Here is a 23,762-nt window from a genome sequence, read left to right on the forward strand (position 1 = left end):
TTTGTGATTATTTTTTATGATTTTGTAAGACTTTGAAATTGTAGCAACCTAGCCAAGTAAGCTAGCCCCTCCAGGCAGTGTTCAGCGCTCATTTGTAAATGCAATCGAGTAGGAGAGTCCACATATTAAAGTGTTAATTGCCATCACCCAGAAACCGCTTTCGCCACTTGCCATTTGAATCCCAACGCTCGATCGACCGGTTCCTCCGTTCGAATTTCATCATTTAATTGAAATTCGGGGTGTACTCTAACCCATTAGACTTCCAAATACACTTCCGATGGATTGATAAGACCATTTAAATGTATTTGCGCGACTGAAGCGAGGCACTCTAACCAAAAGCACTAGGTAATGGTGATATGGACATGAGGGTGGACCTCCATGACATGTGGAATTTCGAAAGAATCTCTAAAGAACTTACAGAGCTACAACAATTCAGTACATCTTTAAAATCTAAAAACATTCATGATCCATATTTTTAAAACTTTAAAAATAAATCGGAAGCATTGAGGTCCACCTTGGAGGTAGTAGAGAGCTACTTGACCTTCCCGATAATGTCCAGCAGGAAGGGCGTATAGTAGGTAATAATGCAGTCGGCTCCAGCACGTCTGAATCCCTTCATGGCTTCCAGAACGGCTTCCTGGAGATCGAAGGCACCCGCTTTGGCGGCGTGGTAGAGCATCGCATACTCGCCGGACACCTGGTAGACGTACAGCGTGTGGAACGGATAGAGGTCCTTAGTGGAGCGCAGGATATCCAGGTAGGGCATGCCGGGTTTCACCATCAGCATGTCGGCACCCTCTGCCACGTCCCGTTGGATGGCCCGCATGGCCAAGCTCCGAGAACCACTGGGCAGCTGGTAGCACCGGCGATCGCCGAACTTTGGAGCAGACTGGGCTGCCTCCCGGAAGGGGCCGTAGAAGTTCGACGAGAACTTGGCGGAATAGGCCAGAAGGGAGACCCTGGACATTTCGGCGTCAATCAGGGCCTGCTTGATGGCCTTCACCCGGTTGTCCATCATGTCCGAGGGAGCCACAATGTGCGCTCCGGCCTTGGCATAGGCCACGGCAATCTCGGCAATCCGCTTGATGCTCGGGCCGTTCTCCAAGCCGGTCTCGCTCAGCAGGCCGCAGTGTCCGTGGGACGAGTAGGGGCAAATGCAAACGTCGCAGGCAATCAGCAGGTCCGGGAACCACTCCCGCAGTTTAGGAAGAGCCCGCACCACGGGATTCTGGGCAGAGTCCGCGTTGGAGGCCTCCTCGTCCTTCAGCTCCGGTTCGACCACACCGAACAGCAGAACCGAAGACAGGCCTTTGGCCACCAGTGGCTGGAGGTGGTCTCGCAGCCGGTTCAGGCCAAACCGAGAGATTCCCGGCATGCTGGCAATCGGCTGCACATCGTCGTCGTTGCTCACAATGAACAGGGGGTACATCAGGTTGTGGGGGGCGATCTCGCAGCCCGACTCCTGCAGCAGGCGCAGGGTCGCGTGGTGCATGCCACTATGCAGTTTTCGCTCCATGGTCTCCGGTTCGTTCCAGGTGGATCCAACGTAACAAGTGAAACCTGCCCTCGAGTGCTCCCGGCCATTTTTAGGGTCTATTGTTTTTTGGTATTTTCCAACACTCCCCAACAAAACGTTAGGGTGGACCTTGATGAGACAAAGCTAAGGCCTTCAAATAAATGAAGATTTCTATAAAAAACTATTGATTTTCTTTAATTAATAAAAACAAGACACTCTGCATAAGACTATTTATTACTTTTTAAGTACTCTTCTTTAAAATGTTTTGGTATTTATCATTATTACAGCATTAAAAGTTGGTGTTTACTGCTACCATTGCTAGCCTAGCCTCACACCCTCATCCACACCTTACTCCGGCCGAGCCTTCAGATACAATTCTTCAGATTTCTTCCATTAATGGTAACTAAACATACGCTCTACATATACAAGATAGATAGTAGATATACACGTTATACGAAAATACTACAAGTAGGGTGCCAACATTCTATGCTTAGGCTTAATTCAAACAAAACATGAATACATAAGATTTATTCAGCCTGTACCGGCCTCAACTTTTGACTTAATTTTATAGAAATTTATCATAGAAATCAGTTAAGAGTGGACGAGAAACGGAACTAAAGCCTAACTTAAGCGTAAACGAATTGGGTTCAATATTTGGTTTGGTTTTCAATTGTAAGTAACAGCCATTGGAAGTGCGTGTTTCCTTTGTTTCATATTTTTGTTTTTAGCTTTTTTGGATGATGATTTCGATGATGGCGATGGCGCTTCTCAGCTTGTGCTCTCTCAGCTGGACTACGAAACCAGGGCGTGGTGGTAGTGCACCCGCTTTTGGCGGCGTCTTCGCCGTGGCTTCATAGCCTCCTTTTCCTTATCCTCCTCCTGGTTCTTGTTCTCCTTATCCCTATCCTTTCCTCCGATTTCCGACGCCGCTCCGTGCAGTGTAACTGTGTAGGAGTGCAGCGGGAGTGGGCTGATGATGTGTGATGCTGGTGTGTGGCTGGAAGTAGCTACTGCTGGTGCTGCTGCTGCTGCTGGGGTACCTCCTTGAGCTGGTCAGGCGAAGGTCACTTGATAGAAGAGCCACTCTTCCATGAACGACGGCACAAAGGCCTTGGTGGTGGTGAACTTGACCTTGGGACGCAGCAGATCCAGCTGCTCCTCGAACAGGCGCAGGCCCACAGTGCAGGTGGACCCGTTTCCGTGGGTCAGATACTTGCCGTCTGGCTTCAGCACCTTGAACGAGTGCTCGAAGATGGTGCGTATAAAGTCCCAGGTCTCTCCCTCGGGCGTGTCAGTGATGGGTATGTCTGTCAGATCCCCAAAAACATAGTCGAACTTGCGGCCCTCGGCGATGAACTTCTTCAAGTAGTCGACGCAGTCGCCCACAATGATCTCGTACTGGTCGGTCTTTCGCTTCTCCAGGACATCGCCGCAGATGACGCTGAGGTACTTGTTGCACGCCTGCATCACCAGCTCGTCAATCTCCAGCATGACCACGTGCTTAGGGTTCTCCTTGAGCAGTTCGTACAGCAGGGCGCCATCTCCGCCGCCCAGGATGCAAATCTCCTTGCCCTCGTAGTTCTCCACACCGCGGCACATGAGGGTCTCCGTGTAGATCAAGTCGGATTCAGCAATGTCTGGATAAAATGTGGAAATTAATCTTTGCCTCCTTGCTCATCTGAAAACTTACTTTGCAGCTCGTCCAGCAGCAGCATGTTGCCCAGTGTCTTCGAGTGCATGATCTGGATCTTCTGGAAGGGCGAACGCGCCTCGTACACCACCTTGTCGATGTCGTACTCGATGATGCGCTCATCTGGGAAAGATTTTAGAGGATTAGTGGGGCAAACTAGGAACCATGGAGGAGTGATTACATATACTGATTTTAGCTCAATTATTAGGAAGCGAGGCATGCAGAGAAACAAGTTAGAGAAAAGTGGATTAGCATGCCAGAAGGGAAAACACAACAAAAACGAGATTCTGATAATCTGAGGTCTGAACGAAAAATGGCTGAAATGGTCTATCATGCTGGGTGCCGTCTAGAAGAACTCTCAGAACATCAGCTGATCGGTGGAGGTGGAGGTGGTGCGGCATACGCTCAACGAGATTCATACACACACTTGGAGTATGGAGTACATATAGTAGCGGTAGTTGCTAGTAGTTGCTCTAGATATGGGATTGGCCTTACCTGAGGATGGGAAGTACCTGGCGACATCGCCGCGCTTCAGCGCCGGCAGCTTCTGGCCCTTGACAGCCTTCAACTTGAGGGCCAGGACCTTCTCCAGTCTCATGGTGCTCTTTATTTGGTTTTTTTGGTTTTTTGATCGAGCATGATATTGTGGTTCAGGTTGTACATTATATCGAATATCATATAATGAGGATGTGCGTTCGGGGCAATACAGTAACGATATTTTCAATTTTTTACACATTGGTGGCAATTTTGGTGTCCAGGAGAAGATGTTGTTCATGATGGTCGATGATTCGATAGTCGATTGAAATATGAAAATAAAAATAAAGTTGAGTTTTAAATAAAAATCTTGAATCTTGAAGACCTTCTAGGAAAGAAAGTAAAAGTCCTTAGGGGGAACTAGCATGCAGGAGGTGGCCATGAAGAGGGGTGGGTGCAGGTATCGAATTTTCAGATGAATTTACATGGCGACCCCCCACCCCGGGATCCAGCAATCCAGGCAGGTGGCCACTTCGTGGGTAATTTTTTTGGTTTTGGTTTTGCGGTGGCGGCAATAGTCGGATATAGTACTAGTGGATTAACTGCACGGGTGTTCTAGATTCTGCAGTGGAATTTTGAAAGAGAATTTCGGCATATATTGTAGATTGTAGTATGTAGAGTGAGAGTACGAGTTGTATTTATTTGCATAATGGAACTAGCAAGTAAGAACTAAACTGGGTTGGTTTTTTTTTAATGGGGATTATAAAGCTACATTATAGTTGTTTGACCAACCTGTGCTAGTCATATAATTGTCAATATATCCACCGCGTTTTATCGGGGGCAAGTACTTGGACCGATCGGAATCGAATTTTTGCCTCAAAATCAGTTCCATTGTGCGCATGGTCTGCAAAAAGGGTAATTTCCTTTTATTCTTCAAGTCCTTGAGAGGCGAAACTACATATATGTGTGGATGTGAGTGAGTGGAGGATAACCTTCAGATGCCGCGGGGCAGAACTCTTCAAACGGCCCACCACAGCTCGGCCCAACAAATACTATTTATAGTCCAAATACTTGATACATTTTTTTTTTTGAAAAAGGAAAGTGAACGGAACACGAAAAGGGAATATATAGCAGACATACATATAGTGGAGGTGCATGTGCAGGCACATATTGCAAAATGGCAAATAATTACAATAGCCAAGCCCCAAGTTCTATCCCCCCAAACAGGCTGGTTGTGAAATCCAACCGAGAACCGAGAACGACGCCGCCGGCTAGATAAGGAAAGTTCCGCGAGCCCCAAAACAGCTGCGCCCAAGACATCAGTCGAATGGAAAATATTATTAACATTTTCCTAATAATCTTTGGAGTGCCAGGCGCTCATTTTATAAACTATCTGAATACATATCCAATTACACAGACAACTGGCATTAAATATTTTAAATTCTAGTTCTAATAACTTGCCCGCAACTGTTAGTCATAAGGTTTATGGTTTTTCTATTCAAAATATCGAAAAGAAAGTGTTTTATTTTGGGAAAGCTGACTGAAAATAGTATTTGGGAAGCTCGGGACTAACACAAGAGACTTTATGCTGATTAGTTGTTGTATAAGAACCTAGGCCTACTGCCGCATCAATCAATAAATCTCCCGGCGGACCCACGTGCGAGTTAACCTAGCAATGCTGCCAAGAATGGCTGGGGGAGCGACCGGACAGGGTACGAGGTGTTAGATAATAGAGAAACATGGAAGTGGGTTGAAGCCAGCCACTTGAGGCCAAGGCCGGTCGCACTGACCCTGACCAAGTGACGATGGTTTGCCAGACACAAGACACACCCACCCCGCTCCCCACTCACACACACACCCTCGGAAGTGTGGTGGGGCTGGTGTGCGGAAAATCAATTTTGCTTGGTGGATGGAGAGCCCTTTGCCAATCTTAATCGCCAAAGACACGGTCTGGGGAGGCAGGTGGGTTTTTTTTTCGCCTTCTATATACTAAAATTCCTACGTACTTCGAAGGATAGGACCGGCTCCTTGCCCTCCGGCAGGAAGTACTCCACGTTGAGCGTCAGGAGGCCGTGCTGGAAGATCCGGACCGTGATCACGGTGGCCTTGTTCTCGTGCAGGACTGCAAAGTATCCGTTATCCGGAGATTCCATGCAGTAGGCCAGCTCCAGCTGAGGGAAGATGTGCTCCAGCTCGTTCCGCAGGATCTTGGCCACATCCTGTCGCTGCTTCTCATCGCTGGTTTTGTCCTTGTCCAGGGTGAAATCAAAAAGGATTGTCTGGGCCGCCATGGTGTCCCGGTGTCTGCGATTGCTATTGTTAACGAAAAAAATAAACAGATTTAAACTCGCCCGCACCGAGGTCCGCCGCGTCGAGTTGGTTTTACGAGAAAATTTCTCGGAGAGATAGTTGCGGTTGCTTATATAGAATTTCCGGTTTTAGAGGGCCCATTTTGCAAAGGAGAAAAAAATACCATAAAAAGTCTCTCTGTTGGTTCATGTCTTTGCTTATCAGAAGATAGCCGCTATCCAACACTGCATTTGGCGCGATAAATAGCAGTCTATTTTTTAAATGAATTTAACTAAAAAAGGATAATAATAAAGCGTTATTTGGTATTCAATGCTATAAATATCAACCAGTCATTCTTCTTTAAGGCCCCATTGTAACGCATATTCATACAGGTAAGGGCTCTCAAAATCTGCCGAAAGTTAATTTAAATAAGAGTTAATTTAACTATATAAGAATAAATATCCTAGTTGACTAGGATCCTAGAACCAACTAACTAATATATTAAACAGGAAATTCTGAAAAAGAAATAACAGTAATTAGTGTGACCATCCCGTAGCCTATCGAAAAGCTATCGATAATCTACCACCCACTTCTTGTCAACCCCAACCTCCCACTCTGTTTAGAACATTTCCCGTAAACAACGCCGAACGCGAAATGCGGTGCCGTTGACTGAAATTACACGAATTACATAAATGCGGGCAGCATAGAAGCGCACAGTGCGCCGCAGGTACAGTGAATCCCGGACTTGATGGGGGAACACCAGAAGCGAAGGCGCTAAAGGAATCTCAGGCACCTGAACCTGAACTTGAACACTCGCGTGTGGTTGTTGGTGCTGCCGATGGCTTTCATGCTAGACGTAGGCCAACAAACAACAACAAGGCTGCTGGCTGGCGGCAACAATGGGCTGCTAATTATAAATCTCTCGATCCCAGAGAATCACAGATGCTGAGACATTCGGATGTGTGGGCGCCGCAGCATGCCAATGTTGTTACGTCGTCAACGAAGCACCCTTCACCGACCCACCGCCACCGCCACACCACCCACCCTGCCCCCAGCCACCCTCGTTGTGTTTTTTGTTACTTTCGCGGGGGTGTCGCCATCGTCGTCACCACTTTTATTGCCATGTGTATTGATTTTCTGAATCCTTTCAGGTCCTTCCGTGGCACAGCTCCCTGGTGGTCTCCTTCAGGTGAGCCGAGCGAGTGAATTGCAGCCTTGGTGCTCCCAGCTCAACCAGCAGTGTTTGCATTCATTAAAAATCCCGCAGCACGCAACCCGACAGCACCCCAATTAGCCAGATTTGCCCGCCTCTGCGCCGTGGCGACGTCATCGCCAAGCCCAAAATAATTTGCATTGGGGCAAGCCACAGCGACGGAGCAAAGTCGCATTTGCATTTGCATTGCGCGCTCTCGATGACGTTTGGCAGTACTGTTTGTATAGCCAAAGGCTAGGCATGCCAGAAGCACCACGAGGGAAACAATGAGCTCAGTTCGAGTTCGAGACCAGATGGCCCTGATTAGCCCAACAAAAGCCAGCGCGTGATGTCCACTTAGCACCTCGGATTGTCAATTTTCGGGTAATAATTAGTGCCACCATGCAGCACAGCTCGGCGGGAAGTGAGGAGCGGATCACCAGCTCGACCAGCAGCCCGCGGTCCGGTCACAAATCGGCTGGATCCCTGTTCGGCCTGCTGAGCAAGCGACCCAGCAAGGTGGAGCCCCACCCCGTGACGCCCGAGTCCCCGGCCAGCCAACGACGCCCCCTTTCCGCATGCGGCCAGTACGATGTCAGCTTCGCCAAGTGCAGCGCCGACTCCTCGGCCAACCACGTGAATAACAACAGCAACCACAAAAGCCAAACCTTGCCGCTGGAGAAGTCCCACAGTGGCCTGATCAGCTTCCACCGGCGCACAAAGCCGCCCTCCTCGAAGGGTAAGGCCCACGCGCACCGCCACAGCACCGACGCCGGCTCCCAGAGCGATGGTGGCACGGATGTGGTAATGCGGCGCAAGTCCCCCAAGCACCGCTCTCCAAACCACAACAGATTCAGCCACCAGTTCAGTCTGTGCTGCAAGGCTGAGAAGAAGCCCCTGACTCCACCGGTCACCGTGCGTTACAATTCCATACCGGACAGCAACAATGTCCTACGGCGGGACAACCTCTCGCTCAGCTGGAGCATGGTGGACAACAACTCGGTGTCCCTGCACTCCAGCGAAGGATCTACCCAGCGACCGCGACCCTCCAGCGAGTGTGCCAGTGCCCCAGAGTCGCCGGTGGCCAGCAAATCGTTTTTCCCACAGTGCAGTGGAGCAGCGGCCTCTGCCTCGGTGGCCAGGAGCGAAAGCTTGCAGCACAGATCGCCCATACGACCCATTGCGGTCTCAGCTTGCCGGTCGAGGCTTAGACTGAAGCTCTACCCACCGGGACAGGAGCTACCTCCCTTGGACGCCGCCGAAGAACCGGGAGACATCAAGAGAGCCACCACGCCGCAGCACATGTCGTCGCCCAACATTGCCACCCAACCGGATGGTATGGATCCGATGCAGGAACAGCTTGGGGTACGCTATATGTCCCATGAAAACATGACCCTGCAGCGCCAAGGATCGGGCTCTAACCTGGCCAGGCAGACCTTGATGGCGGCTCACGCCCTGAATCTTATACCGGCGGAGAAGGCCCGGGAACGCAGCTACCTGGACGGGCGACTTGGTTCCTCTTCCCTGCTCGGACCCAGTGAGCTGAGTAGGGTCTTGCCCCAGAAGGAGGTGACCATTTTCGTGGGAACGTGGAATATGAACGGACACCATCCGCCAAAGTAAGATGCTTCTATTGGCCACATTAGTGGAAGATTTAACCAACCATTATTTTATTTAGGCAAATGAACGACTTTGTGCTGCCGGCTAATGTGGAACATGTGCCGGATATCGTGGTGGTTGGCACCCAGGAGTCCACGCCAGACCGCTTCGAGTGGGAGGTGACCATTCAGGAGACTCTAGGGCCCTCGCACGTGCTATTCCACTCCACCACACTGGGAACCCTTCACCTGGCCGTCTATATGCGGCGGGATCTTATCTGGTATTGCTCCGCCCCGGAGGATGCTTCAATGTCGGTGCGGACGGGATCTGCCTTTCGTACCAAGGGAGCGGTGGCTATATCCTTTTGTCTGTTCGGGACTTCCATGCTGTTTGTAACCTCCCACTTGACGGCCCACCAACAGAAGGTGAAAGAGCGGGTCTCGGACGTCAAGCGGATCATCAACGCACTAGATCTCCCGCGGAATCTGCCAAACCTACGACACAAAAACAAGGATGTTACCCAGAACTTTGACAATGTTTTCTGGTGCGGTGACCTGAACTTCCGCCTGGGCGAGCCGCGGGAGAAGCTTCTGGAGTGGATTCAGAACACCAAGTTCCCGCTACCGTCGCATCTGCCGCACGGCTACATGCACACAGATCAGTTGTCCTCCGTGCTGGCGGATGGAGCCGCTTTTCGTGGATTCATGGAGGCAAACATCACATTTCCACCCACGTACAAGTACGATCCGGGCAGCCAGAACTTTGACACCTCATCCAAGCAGCGGGCTCCCGCCTATACGGACCGAATTCTCTACAAGTACCGCCAGATGCAGGGCCTAGTTATCCGGCGGCAGACGATCGTTCCGGGCGTCTCCACGCCCACACAGCCCTACGTGCAGTGTCTGCTGTACGACTCTGTGCCGTCGATAACCACTTCGGATCACAAGCCTGTTTGGGCTCTGTTCCGAACGCTTATTCGTGCGGGAACCGATGCGTAAGTGGATCTGGCTTAGATAATCAAAGATATGATAATGTTTTGATGTTTTATTTAGAATTCCCCTAGCTGCTGGCCTCTTTAGTCGCGACATTTACCTGGAAGGAATGCGTCGGCGGCTGAATAACCAATATACTGGAGCATCGGCAGTCTGCGTCCTGCAGTAAACTAACCAAAGAATCTATCCCATTTCCCCGAAGGAAAAAAGAAACTTCCCTGTAGCGTCCTACCGTCCTGCAGTGGAATGCGTTGGGTCATTTACTCGAATCTCTAAGTGCTAGTCAAAGCTTTCCTACGGTTGTGTGACGCCTTTGTAATGCCCCCCGTTAGAATGTTAGTGTATCTTGGTGCGCTCTGGGATATCGTTCGCTTCGTGATGCTGCGGTAGTCCTAGGCGCCTCTGCCTTTCGCCTCGAGGCCTTAGTCGTAATACGTTCCTTGTGAGATTATTGAATGCAACATACTCGAGCAACAATTCTGTACCTCTACTCTAAAGCACAAGCCTAGTCCGTAGTTAAGCTAAATCTGTTAAAGCTAAAGTTTAGTCAAAATATTGAACTATTGAACTCTGAAATCGAAATGAATTACTTTGAATGCATAAACTAGCATAAATATACATACATACTTATATGAAACTAGATCGAATATTGTTGAATCTCTACTATTAGCATTATTTATAATTTTTATTATTTAGTTTGTAAACGAGTTATTGTTGAATTGTCACTAGTGAAGTTGATTATTTTTATAATTTTAAATATGCCAAATGCCAAATGAAGTTTTTAATTTGTTTTAAGCACTCCATACGTTTCTGTTTGCCTTTATTAAACGATTTAACTGTTGAGTTTTCCCAGTCTCCTCGCTTAAGCATCAATATTTCAGGATGGGGATGCGCTCTGTTTATTGCCCCGAAAATGCGCCAAAAACGACCAGAGCCGGCCAGCCAACCCCGGGCTCCACAACCCCCAAAACACACACGCAAATATGTTAAACTTTTGACCAATTTCAACTTGAGTTGGTTGCCATCGGACACACTCCGGGGCAGCAATTTATTGGATGGCGATTGGATGCCAGTACCCAGTTTCCAGTCCCAGCAGTGCCAGCGGGCACCGCCACTTGTGCGCCATACAAGTGGCCTCGCGGTCTCCTACCACCGCTGCCGCCACTCCTTGTTCACTTCGGTATCCGAAACCCACCCGCCTCCCAGCTCCGATATAGCCAAGCTGTTGGCCATTTGCGGTTACGGCCATATGCGTGTGTGGGCAGAAGAGTTTTGAGCGAGGGCGGTTCTTTGAATATCAAATACTATTTCAGAGGTGAGATTTTATTGTAAAGAATTAAGGTAAGAATATATATTTTAATAAAATATAATTATTAATATTTAAGACATATCTTACTCAAAAGATTCTATTTGCATCACTTGTATTTATGAGACCCACCTCGATTGTATGACTTTTCATGCCAGTCTCCCGGCGGCCACTTGTCCAAAATCCTTTTTCGAAAACGGTTTTCAAGAAGTCGCTGATTGAAAACCCCCCCCCCCCAGTCGTCCTGCTTTGAGTGGCCCATGAGGACTGAACTCTTGCGGGGCCCTAGAATTTGTTAACAAAAAAAAAGAGGAAACAATTTCGAATGTGCATCGTTTTTGTGCAGTTTTTTCACTGCGGTCGGCGAATGGCATTGCTGTGTCCTGGGTCCTGGATTCCGGGTATTATTGTTTTTTCTGCTGTCGGTCGGTGCTGTAATTCATAAAGTTTTCGGAGCATTGCATACTTTTTGGGGCACATTGGCTGAAATTAGTTCGGCGTCGGTTTTGTGGCAAAAAATTGCATATGGAAAGTGTTGGAAAAAAACTGAAGCTCATTTCCTTTTGGCATCTGCATAGCCAGTGCGAAAATTTAACCACAATATATGAAATTATATTATTATTAGACTTGGAGGCAACTGGGCGTATGGAAAAAACTATGCCCCTTCTGTATGTCTGCACATTAATATCCTGTGCGCATCCGTACGTGTTAATATGACTTTATGACTTCATATGTGTCCATATTTTTGTCGTCGCCGCTTCACACACTAAAAAGTTTTATTGTTAGTTATATGATGGTGGCTCCTGCCAGTGCCTCTGTTGCTGCTACTTCTGCTTCCATCCGCCATCAAAGCAACCATTTTCATTCACAGCGCCGGAGATGCAGAAATTATTAAAAAATTCTCCCCAACTCGTATCTCAGGCACTCGTTTAGCACCGTCACAGACTGAACTTTTTCATATGTAACTGAGAGATGGCATGGATGCAGTTTGCCGCCGTGAAAAGACCCGTTCTGATGGATGTGAGTCTTCGGGTGACTTGCTAGGAGCCATACAGTGGGCCTACAGGGCGTATGCGTGATATTTAGTCTGCCTTGTATTTTATGCCAATTAAGAATAAGATAGGTTTATTATTCAAAGTATTATTAAGTATTTAAGATGCTTTTTTTCAAATTCTTACAAATTCTTAAAAATCAATTCTGTTCATTTTTAAAGCTTAAACTAGTGCCTGAGCCCATTTCCCTACGGAGTCCTGGCTCCACATTAACGTACGCGAAACTCGCATGCTGGCACCCTTCTTAGCGGCCCCCTTCTCACACCACACCCCTGGCCTTATCCTCGCATTCGGCGAAGCCACTTGAATGCTTATTGTACATTTCAAACAACTCTATTACGAATATTTTTCATATTTTCTTGGCAAGTGGGGCACAGCAAAAAAGTTAACATTAAAAGCGAATGGCGGTGCCGAAAAGGCAGCCGGAGTGACTTTTTCGCGAGGATATCCATGGGGATTGGGCATTGGGGCTTGGGGGTTGGCAGCCAGGAGCCAGGACGGGGGGCCGGTCAAAGCAACCAATTCGCATGCGGCACGTTACATTTTCGCAATAAAAAACGAAAACCGCTTTGCATGCATCTGGAGGAGACTGTGACTCGCACTTTTTCCAGAGGATACAGGGATACGACGGGAAAGGCAAAAGTAATAAATGTACGTGCCGCACTAGCAACAACACGGGGCACGAGCAGAAGGAGCTGGAGGAGTGGAACGTCCTTACAGACAACAGACAGGGACGCATCGTGTCAATTTAGCAAGAGGAAGTCAGGAGAAGCTAATCACAGACTATAGGAATACCCTTAAAATTATAATAGGAATTATAAGAAGTATTCTTCTTAAGCTAATAAATCTCTTGGCTTATTTATGATTTCCAAATCTATTACTTCCAAGGCTCGTGAAGTATAAGAGTCTCAAGAAAACTGAAATTCCCTCAGATATTCTACAGTGATATAGAGTTTCCGTATCCGCCTCACGATCAGCATGCATGGATACGAATGTGGAATACGAGTATATGTAATAAATATAAACTACGATTTTTAGCGACTACCCATGCCCCGCACCCTCCATCCATATCCACCGAAATTCCCTTTCTTCAGTCGCTGTTTTCTATTATGCGAATACTTTTTACCAGCGTTTCTTGGGGGTGTCCTGCACCCAGGGAAAAAAAAGGAACCAAGGAGGAGGAGCTCGAGCTGACGGGGCGGAGTCTGTGGCGACGCACCACTCTCGTGTTTGAAGTAGCTTTGGATTGTATAAAAGTAACCATAGCTACCATAATTTAATGAAAACATAATCTGCATTTCAGCAAAAAGAAAATCGTAGAAGCCAAAGCCAAACCCGCGAGTGAAAAACCCTTGACGAGGGAAAATGGCAGAAAGCAGCGCGTTTGGAGCTTCCCCTAAAAAAAAAAGCGTATTAAATGGCCACAGGACTGTTGAGGGTTTTCAGGACTTTTGTTGGGCGTTGAGTATTGCTTTCCAATAACAGAGAGTATCTATTATCAATACTCTAATGGTACTAGCTCCTTGACTAGATAGATAGATATTATTAGAAATATGCAAATATGTTTAAAGATTTCTTTATTTATGGAAGTCAGAGATACTATACTCTGCATTAAGGCCATTAAGCATCCTTCCTATTCACAATGCAATTAATATCCTTTTCTCTGACCTAATCGAGTTCCTTTTCTTGAAGTTAATATTTTTGAAGGCTTTCGGCAACTATCTTATCCGCAAAGCCATCGGCAAGTATCTGGTTTCGTTTTTTATTGCCATTGTGCTCTCCATTCAATTTTCTGTTTAATTTTTTTTCGCCGGCATTTTTGACGATTCCTTTGCCAGGATCTTGAATGTATTTGCGTGGCAGCAGAACCAACAACTCGAGCAGCGACTTGAGTAGCTCGCAGCAAAGTTTCCTAGACAACTCCTTCAGAGAAAAAGAAAAGCCGGGGCAGCGGGCAAAGAACGAAAGTCGAGGGACTGCCGGCTAAATATCCTTTAGCCTTTGGAAAATCAGTAAGGCGCAAAGGACCACTTGGGAATACGCTTTGATGCGCGCGGCTTTGTTCGCGAGTGTGACTGATGTTTGTCGCTGATGTTGGCGTTTATATTTTATTTATTTTTTTTGTAGCCAAGGGTACGGAGGCTAGGCTCACCCACGCCAACCCTCGGTATTGTGGGTGCTTTATATTTATTTATTTTAACTTGCAGAAGCCGCCTCCGCTTTTCAAGTATTTCGTAAGCAGCGTCAAATTCGCGCGGGAAATGTAATAAAAACATTTTTTCCAGCGGCTGCAGCTCCAGCTTCTACTTCTGAAGGAAACATCTTATTCCCTCCGTATACTGCAGCCGATTTCTAGCCCAACTTCTGGCTTTGGCAGCTACTGGAGCAAAGTATCTACAAGATATTTTTAATACATGCTCGCGACTTTCGCCGGGCAAGTGTGTAGGTCCGTTCACTTCATCCGAACATCCATCCAGGCATTCATTTGATGTTGCCGGCTATATTTTTACATTATTGGGAGCATAATAAAAGAAATTCCAGTCATATGCAAAGTATGCGATGCATTTTAGTCTTGTCTTTTATTTTCTGTTTGGTGTTTTGCCCAAATTACGTCTATGTTGCAATTCAAGTCGAGTCTCCCTTTAAGTGTCTACCCAAAATTTGCATATTAAACGACTCGTATCTCGGCTTGTTTCTCATTTGCATCTGGCTTTCCGTTGAGGCAACACCTTGCCAGGCGACTGGAAAGTCAATCTCCATCCAGCTGGAGCCACTGAACATTCATTGTCTTGAACTACGCCCCTTTGGTGTCTGCCAGGCCTGACAGCTCCGGATTCAGGACGACTCTGATGCCTGCCAAACATAGCCGAGAAAAGGCGACGATGAGGAGGATTGGGTCTCCAGTTCATGTTCGATATACCATCTGTCGGGCTTTGCAATTCAAATTTCGGTTTCTGGCATCTTGGGCGAAACCAGCAAGGGCAATAAATTTCAAAGATATATGCTAGTTAAAGGATACTTTACAATTTAAGGATTAAGTGTTGCATTCTGATAGCATTAACTCTGAGAGAGGGAAAGGCCTATCTAATGTAAGGTTTCTTTCTATCAAAGCTGTGCCATATGGCTGCTTGTTAAATAGAAAATTTTTCTCATTAGATTACAAGGCTGGTCAAGATTGGAGGCACACTTTGGCCGGCCACTTTCCGGCCTATTCGAAACTCATTAGTCGCTATCCGAACTGGCCAAGTTTGAACTAATAATGTGGTCGGCAGCTCAATTGAAGGAAATTTTCAATTTCAACGGCCTCGAGGGTAATCTCCTCCTGGGTTCCCAAAGAGTGCCAAGTGGCGGCGGCCAAGTCGGCACAGCCAAGTGGCCAATTACGGCAATTCAGCTGGCTTCCCAGGACATCCACACAGACACACATGGCACAAAACCAATCTCAATCTGTGGCATCAAGTAGACAAATATAGACTATTGTATGCCTATGCACGTAATGCATTCCCATCTACCATCTCCATGTGTGTCTCCATTTGGCATTCAAAAACTGTGCGTCTGTGCGATTTTGACGCATATTTGCCAGGCCCAGGACCCTCTGGCCCACAGCCTCTTAACAATCATTGATACGAACATTTGGTCACTGGGAGAAATAGGTGAAGGTTTCTCTATTCTAAACTTAGTCCTATCCTTTACACTTTTAAGAAAGTTTTTCTCTAAGTGCCATTTTGTTTCTGTAAGCGGCAGCAGCCGGCTAAAATGCACAATTGCTTCATTTTGCAAAAGGATTTTATTAAACCCGAACCCGAGTGAAGTTGAAACCGAAGCAATGTGTTGGTCGATAAAGGCAAGTGCCATGCTGTTTGGCGCCCAACTAGTGGGGAGGGGGCACCCAGGAAAGTCCTGGCAGCCTTTTCAAGGATCCCAGGCAATCGAAGTCGATTCGAAGCCAGCCCGTGTGCGTGTTTTGGCTCTTGCCTCTGCCTCTGTTTGCGTAGTTATGGTAAATATTCATATTTGTAGCGTGTGCGCAATGTGTTGAAATTAGCATTTATGAATTTTGTGCCAAATGTCGAACTCAAACACTTACGTGGCACGTACACACGCACACATGATCCTGTGTACAACAAACACAAACTACATGGAGTCCTTTTTGGCTGTATTATGCGAGAGATTCCTGGTTATGGCTTTGTGGCTTTTTTGGGCCAGCGGCTCACATTTAGTCATTGGCCGTCCATTTGCATTTAGATTGCCGCCTCCTGCCAAAAATTCCCCTACCTCCGTGCTGCTCCACAATGATGCCAAACAACTGCCACAAGTGACTTCTTTGAATCGACTTGGTCAGGAAAAGGCCAACCAGTGACATCTGCTGCTCGACAATTTGTGCGGTTGGCAGTTCGTGTTCATGGGCCCCGATTTACATAATTACAAGTGAAAAGTTTTCAGCAATGATTCCGGTTTTGGTCATGTTTTCCAGTCTTAAATTCATTTCGAAAACACAACTTCAATCTGAAAAATACTCACTTCCCACGCTGGCACTTTTAACTATTGTTTCCAATACATTTTCACCCAAAAATCAATGTCCTTTGTCACACGCGTCCTAAGAAAATAAAACCAAATGCACATTTATTTTTCTGACTTTTTCACTGTTTATTGTGCAATTTTCCTTTGTTTTCCGATCTGAGTGCGATTCTGGCTTTTATGGGAAAATGAAATTGATTTTTGATTTTTATTGTTTACATTACGAGCTGGAAATCCCCAAAGCACCAATCAAAAATCAACTTTTGTCAACATTCTGCCCGAGTTGATTCAATTTTGAAAGCCTTTTCTTGGCGTTTTATTTGCCATAATCATTTTGGGGCCTCCAAGTGGGGTTTGATTATCCAAATTGTGATGTTAAGAAGCATATAAAAAAAATGGATAAGCCATAATTCTTTTCATGGAGATTTTGAAGTGATATCCTCGTACATCCTTAATCGATCAAAACACACCGTGACATACATTTCCGAGCCTCGTAGTTAAAGGCCTCTTCCCCGCAAAGCCGTAATTAATTGTGTAATTTGCAAAATTACGAGCGAAAACAGATCTTCCAGCCAAAGTGCACGTGGTTTCATCAAGTGCGGAAGGACAATGCGGATTCCTGGATTGTTTCTTGTATCCTTTTGTTTTTGCCAACGGCCCTTGCACTTATTTGGCCTTGTCCGCTTTTGATTAATGATGCGGACACGGGTTCTGGATCCGCATCTCTTTTTTACGTGAGTCTGAACAGGACTTACATTGCCTAGCAAGGACGGCCAGGACCTTCGGGGTGGCGGCAGCAGCTTCGGGGGTGAACTAATCGGGGGTTGAGTTGTGGAATGGCCCGGCTCTTTGTTTGCCCACTTTGCTGGAACAACATCCCCTGTCATGGATATCCTTGGCCGTATCGGTGTCGCGATTGGGGTTTAATCTGGTTAGCGGGCCTGATGACGCTGCCGACAGCCGGGGAACCGGATAGACCGAGTACCGGAGACCCGGGGAGACGGTGATGTTTAAGCACAATTGCTGTGGCTAATGTGACACATATTGTGACAAATTGCATGAACTTGTTCTTGGCTGGGGCTTTCTTCGAAGGGTGGTCCAGCGGCGAGTTGTGTAAACACGTGTTGCAGTTCCTTGGAAAACAATTAACGCCGCTAAGGACTAAGCTTTAAATCCTTAAAAGGTTTAATCCTTAAACGTACTAAACTAAAGCTTTGATTAAACTAAAAGGCCTAATTTAATTTAATCGTGAGTCTAAGTTTAAATTATCTTAGATTTCTCTTATTTAAGAGGCCAATTTCGGATTAAAGTCTGCCTGAAACTGGTATGCGTTTGTGACCAGGACATGCCGATGCACTCCTCTCCCGTTCCACTAGACTCCGGATGCCAGGAAAGAGCCCAGAGGTTGGGCCGCATTGGCGACACTTTTATGTCAAACGTTCTATCATCGTGGGGAGGTTACGGATACGGATGCGAATGGACCCAGTTACGGTCCTTTGAACTATGCACGACGAATCGGCATTTTACGCTCATTTCCGGGCTCTGCCTCCGGGGGTGGCGGCTGCTGTGTGGCACGAATGCTTTGTGCCTGTCAACCGAGCGGAACTAATTTCAAGGCTGCACCTGCACGGCGGTGGTGCAAGTGGGGTGGTGGATGACGCAAGTGGTGCGAGTGCCCACACCCCCCTGCCACCCTGCCTGGGACGAGAGTACTCCGATTTGCGCATCAGTTTGATTTCTAGCACATTAACATTCTTTTATTTTACAAGGTCTAATTTTGATTTGGGCTTAAAATTCGATGGCCTCCGGAGGCCCTCCGCAGGACTAGTGTTCCATGGCGTCCTTGACGCCGCATTCGCCGTAGGCCTGCAGCTCCTCCGGCCGGAAGTAGGAGCTCTGCATGCTGTAGAGCCGGTCGATCGGATTGATCATCGGCGTTTGGGCGAAAGGACCCATTAGCTGCTGGAAAGTCGCATAACTGAGCCCCAGGATGGTGTTTAAAATGGGCTCGTTGTTCTTGTTGCAGTTTTCTGTGGATTATTAATTAATTTAGTAAAGAACTAAACATGTTTTTAAGTGTATAAGTACCTTTGTTGGTCTCCAAGCAGTTGAAGGGCACTTGCTCCTGCTCATCCTTGATGGTGCAACGGGTTGCCATCCGGCTCATTCCGTCGGAGGCTGTGGAGTAAGGTGACTCCATTTGCGATTCACTGTCGCTGTGGGCCTCGTCCTTGATCTTTGCCGCCAGACTGCTGTCCAGGGACTCCTGCGAGTCCTGCGAATCACTAGCTCCCTTGCTGGGCGGCTCTTGTTTGGCTTTCTTTTGAATCTTTTTTACCTTGGCCCGTTGGTTTTGGAACCATACCTGAAAGGATAAAGGAAGAACTTAAATATATAGACTAATGGGTGGAAAAAGTGAAATGTTTACCTGCACTATCCGCAGGCTCAAACCAGTCTCCTTTGCCAGGTTCTCTCTCACTTTGCGACAGGGCTTTGGCGACACTTCAAAGGATGCTTTGAAGGCTCGCCGCTGCTGCGTGTTCAGAATGGTCCTTGGGCGTTTTGGGCCACGCCTACCGTCCAGCTTGGGCGGAAATAGCTCATCGCCGTAGAAATCTACAAAGAAGCATTTACAAACTAGAAAGAGGAACTAGAGGATGTACTGGAAGGTCCTACCATATCCTTGTAGCATCTCCACCTCCTTCTCGTAGTCAAAGCGACAGAAGAGCTGGCCCTGCTTGACCACATACTGCTCCCCCTTCTTCAGCAGGACCCCGCAGACCACGCAGGCAAAGCACTTCAGATGGAAGACGTTCTCGTGGCAGCGCATCACGAGCTCGTCAGAGGCGATTTTATGACCACAACCAAGGCATCGATTGCGGATGTAGAGCCTGGCAGGAAAGGATTGCAAGATTAAAGTTTACATAAAGAATCAAATGAAACTTGAAGAATAAAACATAAAAGCTTTAAATTTGGAGTGTAAGTTCAACCTTTGGTAGGGAGCAAAGGTCATGCAGGAGTTACACTTACCTCTCGTAGTCAATGCGGCAGTAGAGCTTGCCCTCCCTCGCGAAACAGGAGTGCACCAGGTGCAACGAGCAGGCGGTGCACTTGAGGCAGCCCTCGTGGAAGGAGTTCTCCACCACGCGCATGATGTAGCGATCACAAATTGGCTGGCAGCAGTGGGCGCACTGGCTGGGCGGCTGTGGTACTCCCACGGGCAGGGGTCCTGTGCCCATTCCCACTGCCCCTCCCACTGCCATTCCGATGCCGGTACCCATTCCCTGAGGTCCTTGCGGAGTCGTTGTTGGAGGTGCTGGCGTTGCAAAGCCGTCCATTCCATTGAGGCTGCACTCCCCCAAGGTGATGCGCTGGCAGGGGGGCAGTGGAGGCAGGGATGTCAGAGGGGGTCCTGGTCCGGGCATTTGCTGCTGCTTGTTTATGGGATGGTGGTTGTTGCTGGAAATGTTGCTGCTGTTGTGGTTGGTGCAACTTCCGCTGACGTTTCTGGTGACTGACGCCATTTTGTCATTGTGGGCTTTGCCACTTGATGTTGGACCCACACCCGTGCCTCGACCTGTTCCTGTTCCTGTACCCGGACCACTTCCAGGACCACTTTCTGTTGTCGTTACTGCTGCTGTTGCTGGTGTTGTTAACATGCGTTCATTTCCGTTCAACAGCAGTTGATTGAGGCCCCCAGCCTGCGGTTGTCCTGCCGATCCTGGTTGTCCGGGCCCTCCTCCGGCCTGGTGCTGGTGGTGCTGCTGCTGTTGACATTTTATGTCCATTGGAACTATTTTGGTTTTGCGGTCGTGTCGTGGCCCCGTCCCAGGACATGCAAATGAGAAACATTTCAGATATTTTTATTTTCGCTCCGGCATGCACATTGTGGGCAGTGGATACAGTGTATAAGTGTGTGTTTACGAGCCTGTGTGTGCCTGTATGTTTGTGTTTGTGGGCTTAAAATTTACAATGGCAAAAACTATGCCCCCTGCCAAAGGGATTTTGTATTTGCGGTCCACTCCACGCTGTCCATATAAACTGGGGCCAGTGTCCAGTCCAGAACCGCTGCGAGTTGTAGTAAATTTGTGGTTTTGCAATTATTGAAATGACTTTTCCACTGCACTCGAAATACCCATCAGCAGAAAAAATAAAGAGTGAGGTGAAGGGATAGGCGGGCAAAAAAAAAAAAGCCGGGGAAAATACGGCCTACATGGCGTATGCGTGCTTTTGTTTCGGGTTGGTGGCAAAAATTACTGTACATTTGCGGTGCTGACTGGTTGGCTGTTTGGCTTTTTGTGCCTTGTTGTCTCAATTTATGGCAAATTGCTGAAATTTCACCGTAATTTGTTTCCCAGCTTTTGTGTGTCCTGTATATGTCCTGTGTGTGTCCTGGATGTCCTATGTGTGGTTGTCATGCTCGTTTTTCCGAGTCTTTTTCTGTTGTTTTCGTTGCATTGTCAGGATGTTGGCGTTCGAGTGTTTGAGTGATTTAAATGTGTGTGTAATTTCATTAAATTTTTGCAAACATTATATCTGGTATGCCAATTTATGCCAGAAATATGCGCAGAATGTTAAAGTATTCCAACAATCACATGTGCATTAAAATATTGTTACACCTCTTCCACTGATTGATTTAAATCGCTTTCTCTAACAAGATTGCTGTTTTCAGTTTTGACTGCCAAATTGCACAACCAATTTAATTCAATCCAATGGCTGTTATTCAATTTAATTGAATACAAATCTGTTCTAGCCAGAATATTAGTTTTTGGTAAAGGATATTGAAGGTTTCTAATGTTTTTCTAATACTAGAACAAATATGTTATTGAAATAACAGATAATAGTATGCGGGGATCAAGGAATCACGTTTTGTTTTTATGGCTTCCTGTGGAGTGCTTCTTAATCCTCTCACTTCCATCAAACTCCGGCTTTCGACACTTTGGAATAATAGGAACAATATTGAGAAGTGCAGCGGAATAAGCTGATCTCAGGCCGCACCTGTTACACTTTTGAATCCCTTTGCCCTTTGTCATTTGAAGTTTGACATTCGTTTGAAAATATTCCACCATGTTGACCGGACATGTCAGGGCATAGCCCTCAAGGATTTGCGGCGACAAGTGCAAATCCGACATTGATAGTCCTGTGCTTAGAACACCCACCCTCCACCACCTCCTCCGTTATAATTAGACTCTAATGTGCAGCAGGACCACCCCTTATAACTCGATTATAAATGAATTGAATTGAATCCGGGGCTAACCAGGGCATTTAAATGAATCAACAGGGAGACAGGGAACCGGGAGACAGGGAGGATTTTCACCCTCGAATTTCGAGCCGGGGTCTTATGATTTCGGTTTCGTCGGCTGGCGGCATATGTTGGCAGTCGTCTGCCAGGAAACCCTTGCCAGGATGCTAGGCTGCAGGCTGGCAGGATGCTGTGTGCTGCCGCTGTTTCTGCTCTTGCTCCTGCTGCCGCTTCAGCTCCGGCTCCTTGTACGGCTGCCACTGATTTTGCTGTCAGTTGCCAGCAACTAGAAACTCGCAGCTCGGCAGCAACTGACAGCGTTTTATTTAATCGGATTTGGGCAGACAATGGAAGCTGCTATGCCGCTCAGTTCCGTTCCGATTTGTTGTGCCAGCAATCGGGGCACAAACGCTTTGTTTTGGCCTAATCTCTGACAGAAGTCAAAATTTGTTTTGCACTGGAAAATATGTTGAAATTTGCTCTGGCCCTTGGCCAGTTGGATAAGAGTGACAGAAAAAGGCTCGAGTTGCAGTAAAATATTTATGTTTATTAAAGTAAATAGATTTCCTTGTTTGTCTGAAATGGGTTGAAGTAATTTCCCATATTTGGATTTACTTTTGAATAATTTAGACATTTAAATATCCATTCTTTTATGGAATTTTTTTATAAAAGGTCTTAACGGTGTTAAAGGTCTTTTTAAAAAAAGCATTTTATACCATAAATGGCTTCCACAACAAACACTTGTATCATATTTAAGTCCAGTCAACTTTCTGAGACAACAAAATGCCGACGGAAATGAAGTTCTTTAAAAAAGCCGTCGGCTTTCAGTTTCCCAACCGAACATCCTTTTCAGAAACAGGACTCCCTAGATGCCCAGGATACTTACATATGCCAATCGGCATCGGATGTTGTTCGTCGATCATAATTTTAATTTATTATTCACACTCACAGGTTTCTACATAATTTGTTCACTTAGTTTTAGATGTTTTCTATGCACATTTTATTTCAAAGAACCTCTCTTAAAGGTATCCTTCTTAGAACTTGTTTTTAGACTCGCTGGAGTCTGTGATTGCAACTGGGCAGTGTCTGTCCGGTGGTGTCCGGCAGTATTGGACTCCTTGACCTGGCCCTGTTACGAAACGCGATGCTTGAATGATTACGGACCTCTGATGTTAATGAAATTTGTTAAAAATCATTTGGCAAATGCACAGGCATCTGCCGGGAGTTGGCTAGGAAATTCTCTCTGCACGGAGGAGAAATGGCCAGTCGGTGGCTGTGTGCGTGTGCGCCATTTTGGCCCGAGTCCTTTCCGCGGGCGCCATCCCCTGAACCAGTTGAGAGCCAGCCATTTTCGGCCGTCTTCCCCACCCGTTGGGGCGCATGCGTTGGCCCCGCATCCTTCTGGGAGGTCCTGCGAAGTCCTTAGCAGCTCGGGTGGCGCTTCTGAGTTGTTTTGCCTTTGTTTTTGCACTTTTGACTTTTGTCTTTGTCTTTGCCAGTCGTGGGGCTCGTTGTTCGGGGCTTTTATTTATTTTGTTGTACTATACGTATTTTGTATTGACAAAAGGATGTTTGGCTCGGCGATTTCTTGCTTGCTTTGTCGCCTCAGCTACAACATCCCCCAAAAGGACTCTGCTCTGCTCTGCTCTAGGAATGTTGTTTTTCTCCCTTTTTCTGTTTTTTATTTTTTATTTTCCTTTGCTTTCCACAGTTTTTTCTTCATTTTTTTCGCAGTGGCTTCCACATTTTAAATTTATTGATTTTCGATGGAAGGATATTAAAGTCTAGCCTCTAGTACAGCCATTTGATGGCTTTAGTTCAATTAAAGAGCCTGTCCTGCTAATGACGACGGCTCTTTAAACTTTCGGCCAAATGAATTCCGGTCCATTAAG

At 46.9% G+C, this 23,762-nt stretch overlaps 4 protein-coding genes across 4 annotated transcripts; 1 reads left to right on the forward strand and 3 right to left on the reverse strand.

Moving 5' to 3' along the window:
• Positions 1–278: 278 nt before the first annotated feature.
• On the reverse strand, positions 279–1,579 carry Pbgs (Porphobilinogen synthase). The gene has a single exon (XM_017234584.3). It carries the CDS (start codon positions 1,514–1,516, stop codon positions 533–535), a length of 984 nt encoding a protein of 327 aa, XP_017090073.2. The 5' UTR covers positions 1,517–1,579; the 3' UTR covers positions 279–532.
• A 153-nt stretch (positions 1,580–1,732) lies between these two features.
• Sms (spermine synthase) lies at positions 1,733–6,076 on the reverse strand. The gene is made up of 4 exons (XM_017234587.3): positions 5,687–6,076; positions 3,702–3,810; positions 3,207–3,329; positions 1,733–3,153 (listed from the first exon to the last, which is right to left on the reverse strand). The coding sequence occupies exons 1-4, from the start codon at positions 5,969–5,971 to the stop codon at positions 2,570–2,572; spliced, it is 1,101 nt and encodes a 366-aa protein (XP_017090076.2). The 5' UTR covers positions 5,972–6,076; the 3' UTR covers positions 1,733–2,569.
• Positions 6,077–6,570: 494 nt separating this feature from the next.
• INPP5E (Inositol-3-phosphate synthase) lies at positions 6,571–10,394 on the forward strand. The gene is made up of 4 exons (XM_070280089.1): positions 6,571–6,696; positions 7,121–8,780; positions 8,840–9,754; positions 9,813–10,394. Exons 2-4 carry the CDS (start codon positions 7,564–7,566, stop codon positions 9,919–9,921), a joined length of 2,241 nt encoding a protein of 746 aa, XP_070136190.1. The 5' UTR covers positions 6,571–6,696; positions 7,121–7,563; the 3' UTR covers positions 9,922–10,394.
• A 7,978-nt stretch (positions 10,395–18,372) lies between these two features.
• LOC108120876 (LIM homeobox transcription factor 1-beta) lies at positions 18,373–23,129 on the reverse strand. The gene is made up of 6 exons (XM_017234719.3): positions 22,757–23,129; positions 19,659–20,421; positions 19,305–19,519; positions 19,057–19,244; positions 18,717–18,993; positions 18,373–18,658 (listed from the first exon to the last, which is right to left on the reverse strand). The coding sequence occupies exons 1-6, from the start codon at positions 22,791–22,793 to the stop codon at positions 18,453–18,455; spliced, it is 1,686 nt and encodes a 561-aa protein (XP_017090208.3). The 5' UTR covers positions 22,794–23,129; the 3' UTR covers positions 18,373–18,452.
• Between the last annotated feature and the right edge of the window lie 633 nt (positions 23,130–23,762).

The sequence above is a fragment of the Drosophila bipectinata genome, chromosome 3L (assembly GCF_030179905.1).
Source record: "Drosophila bipectinata strain 14024-0381.07 chromosome 3L, DbipHiC1v2, whole genome shotgun sequence".
NCBI classification, from domain to species: domain Eukaryota; kingdom Metazoa; phylum Arthropoda; class Insecta; order Diptera; family Drosophilidae; genus Drosophila; species Drosophila bipectinata.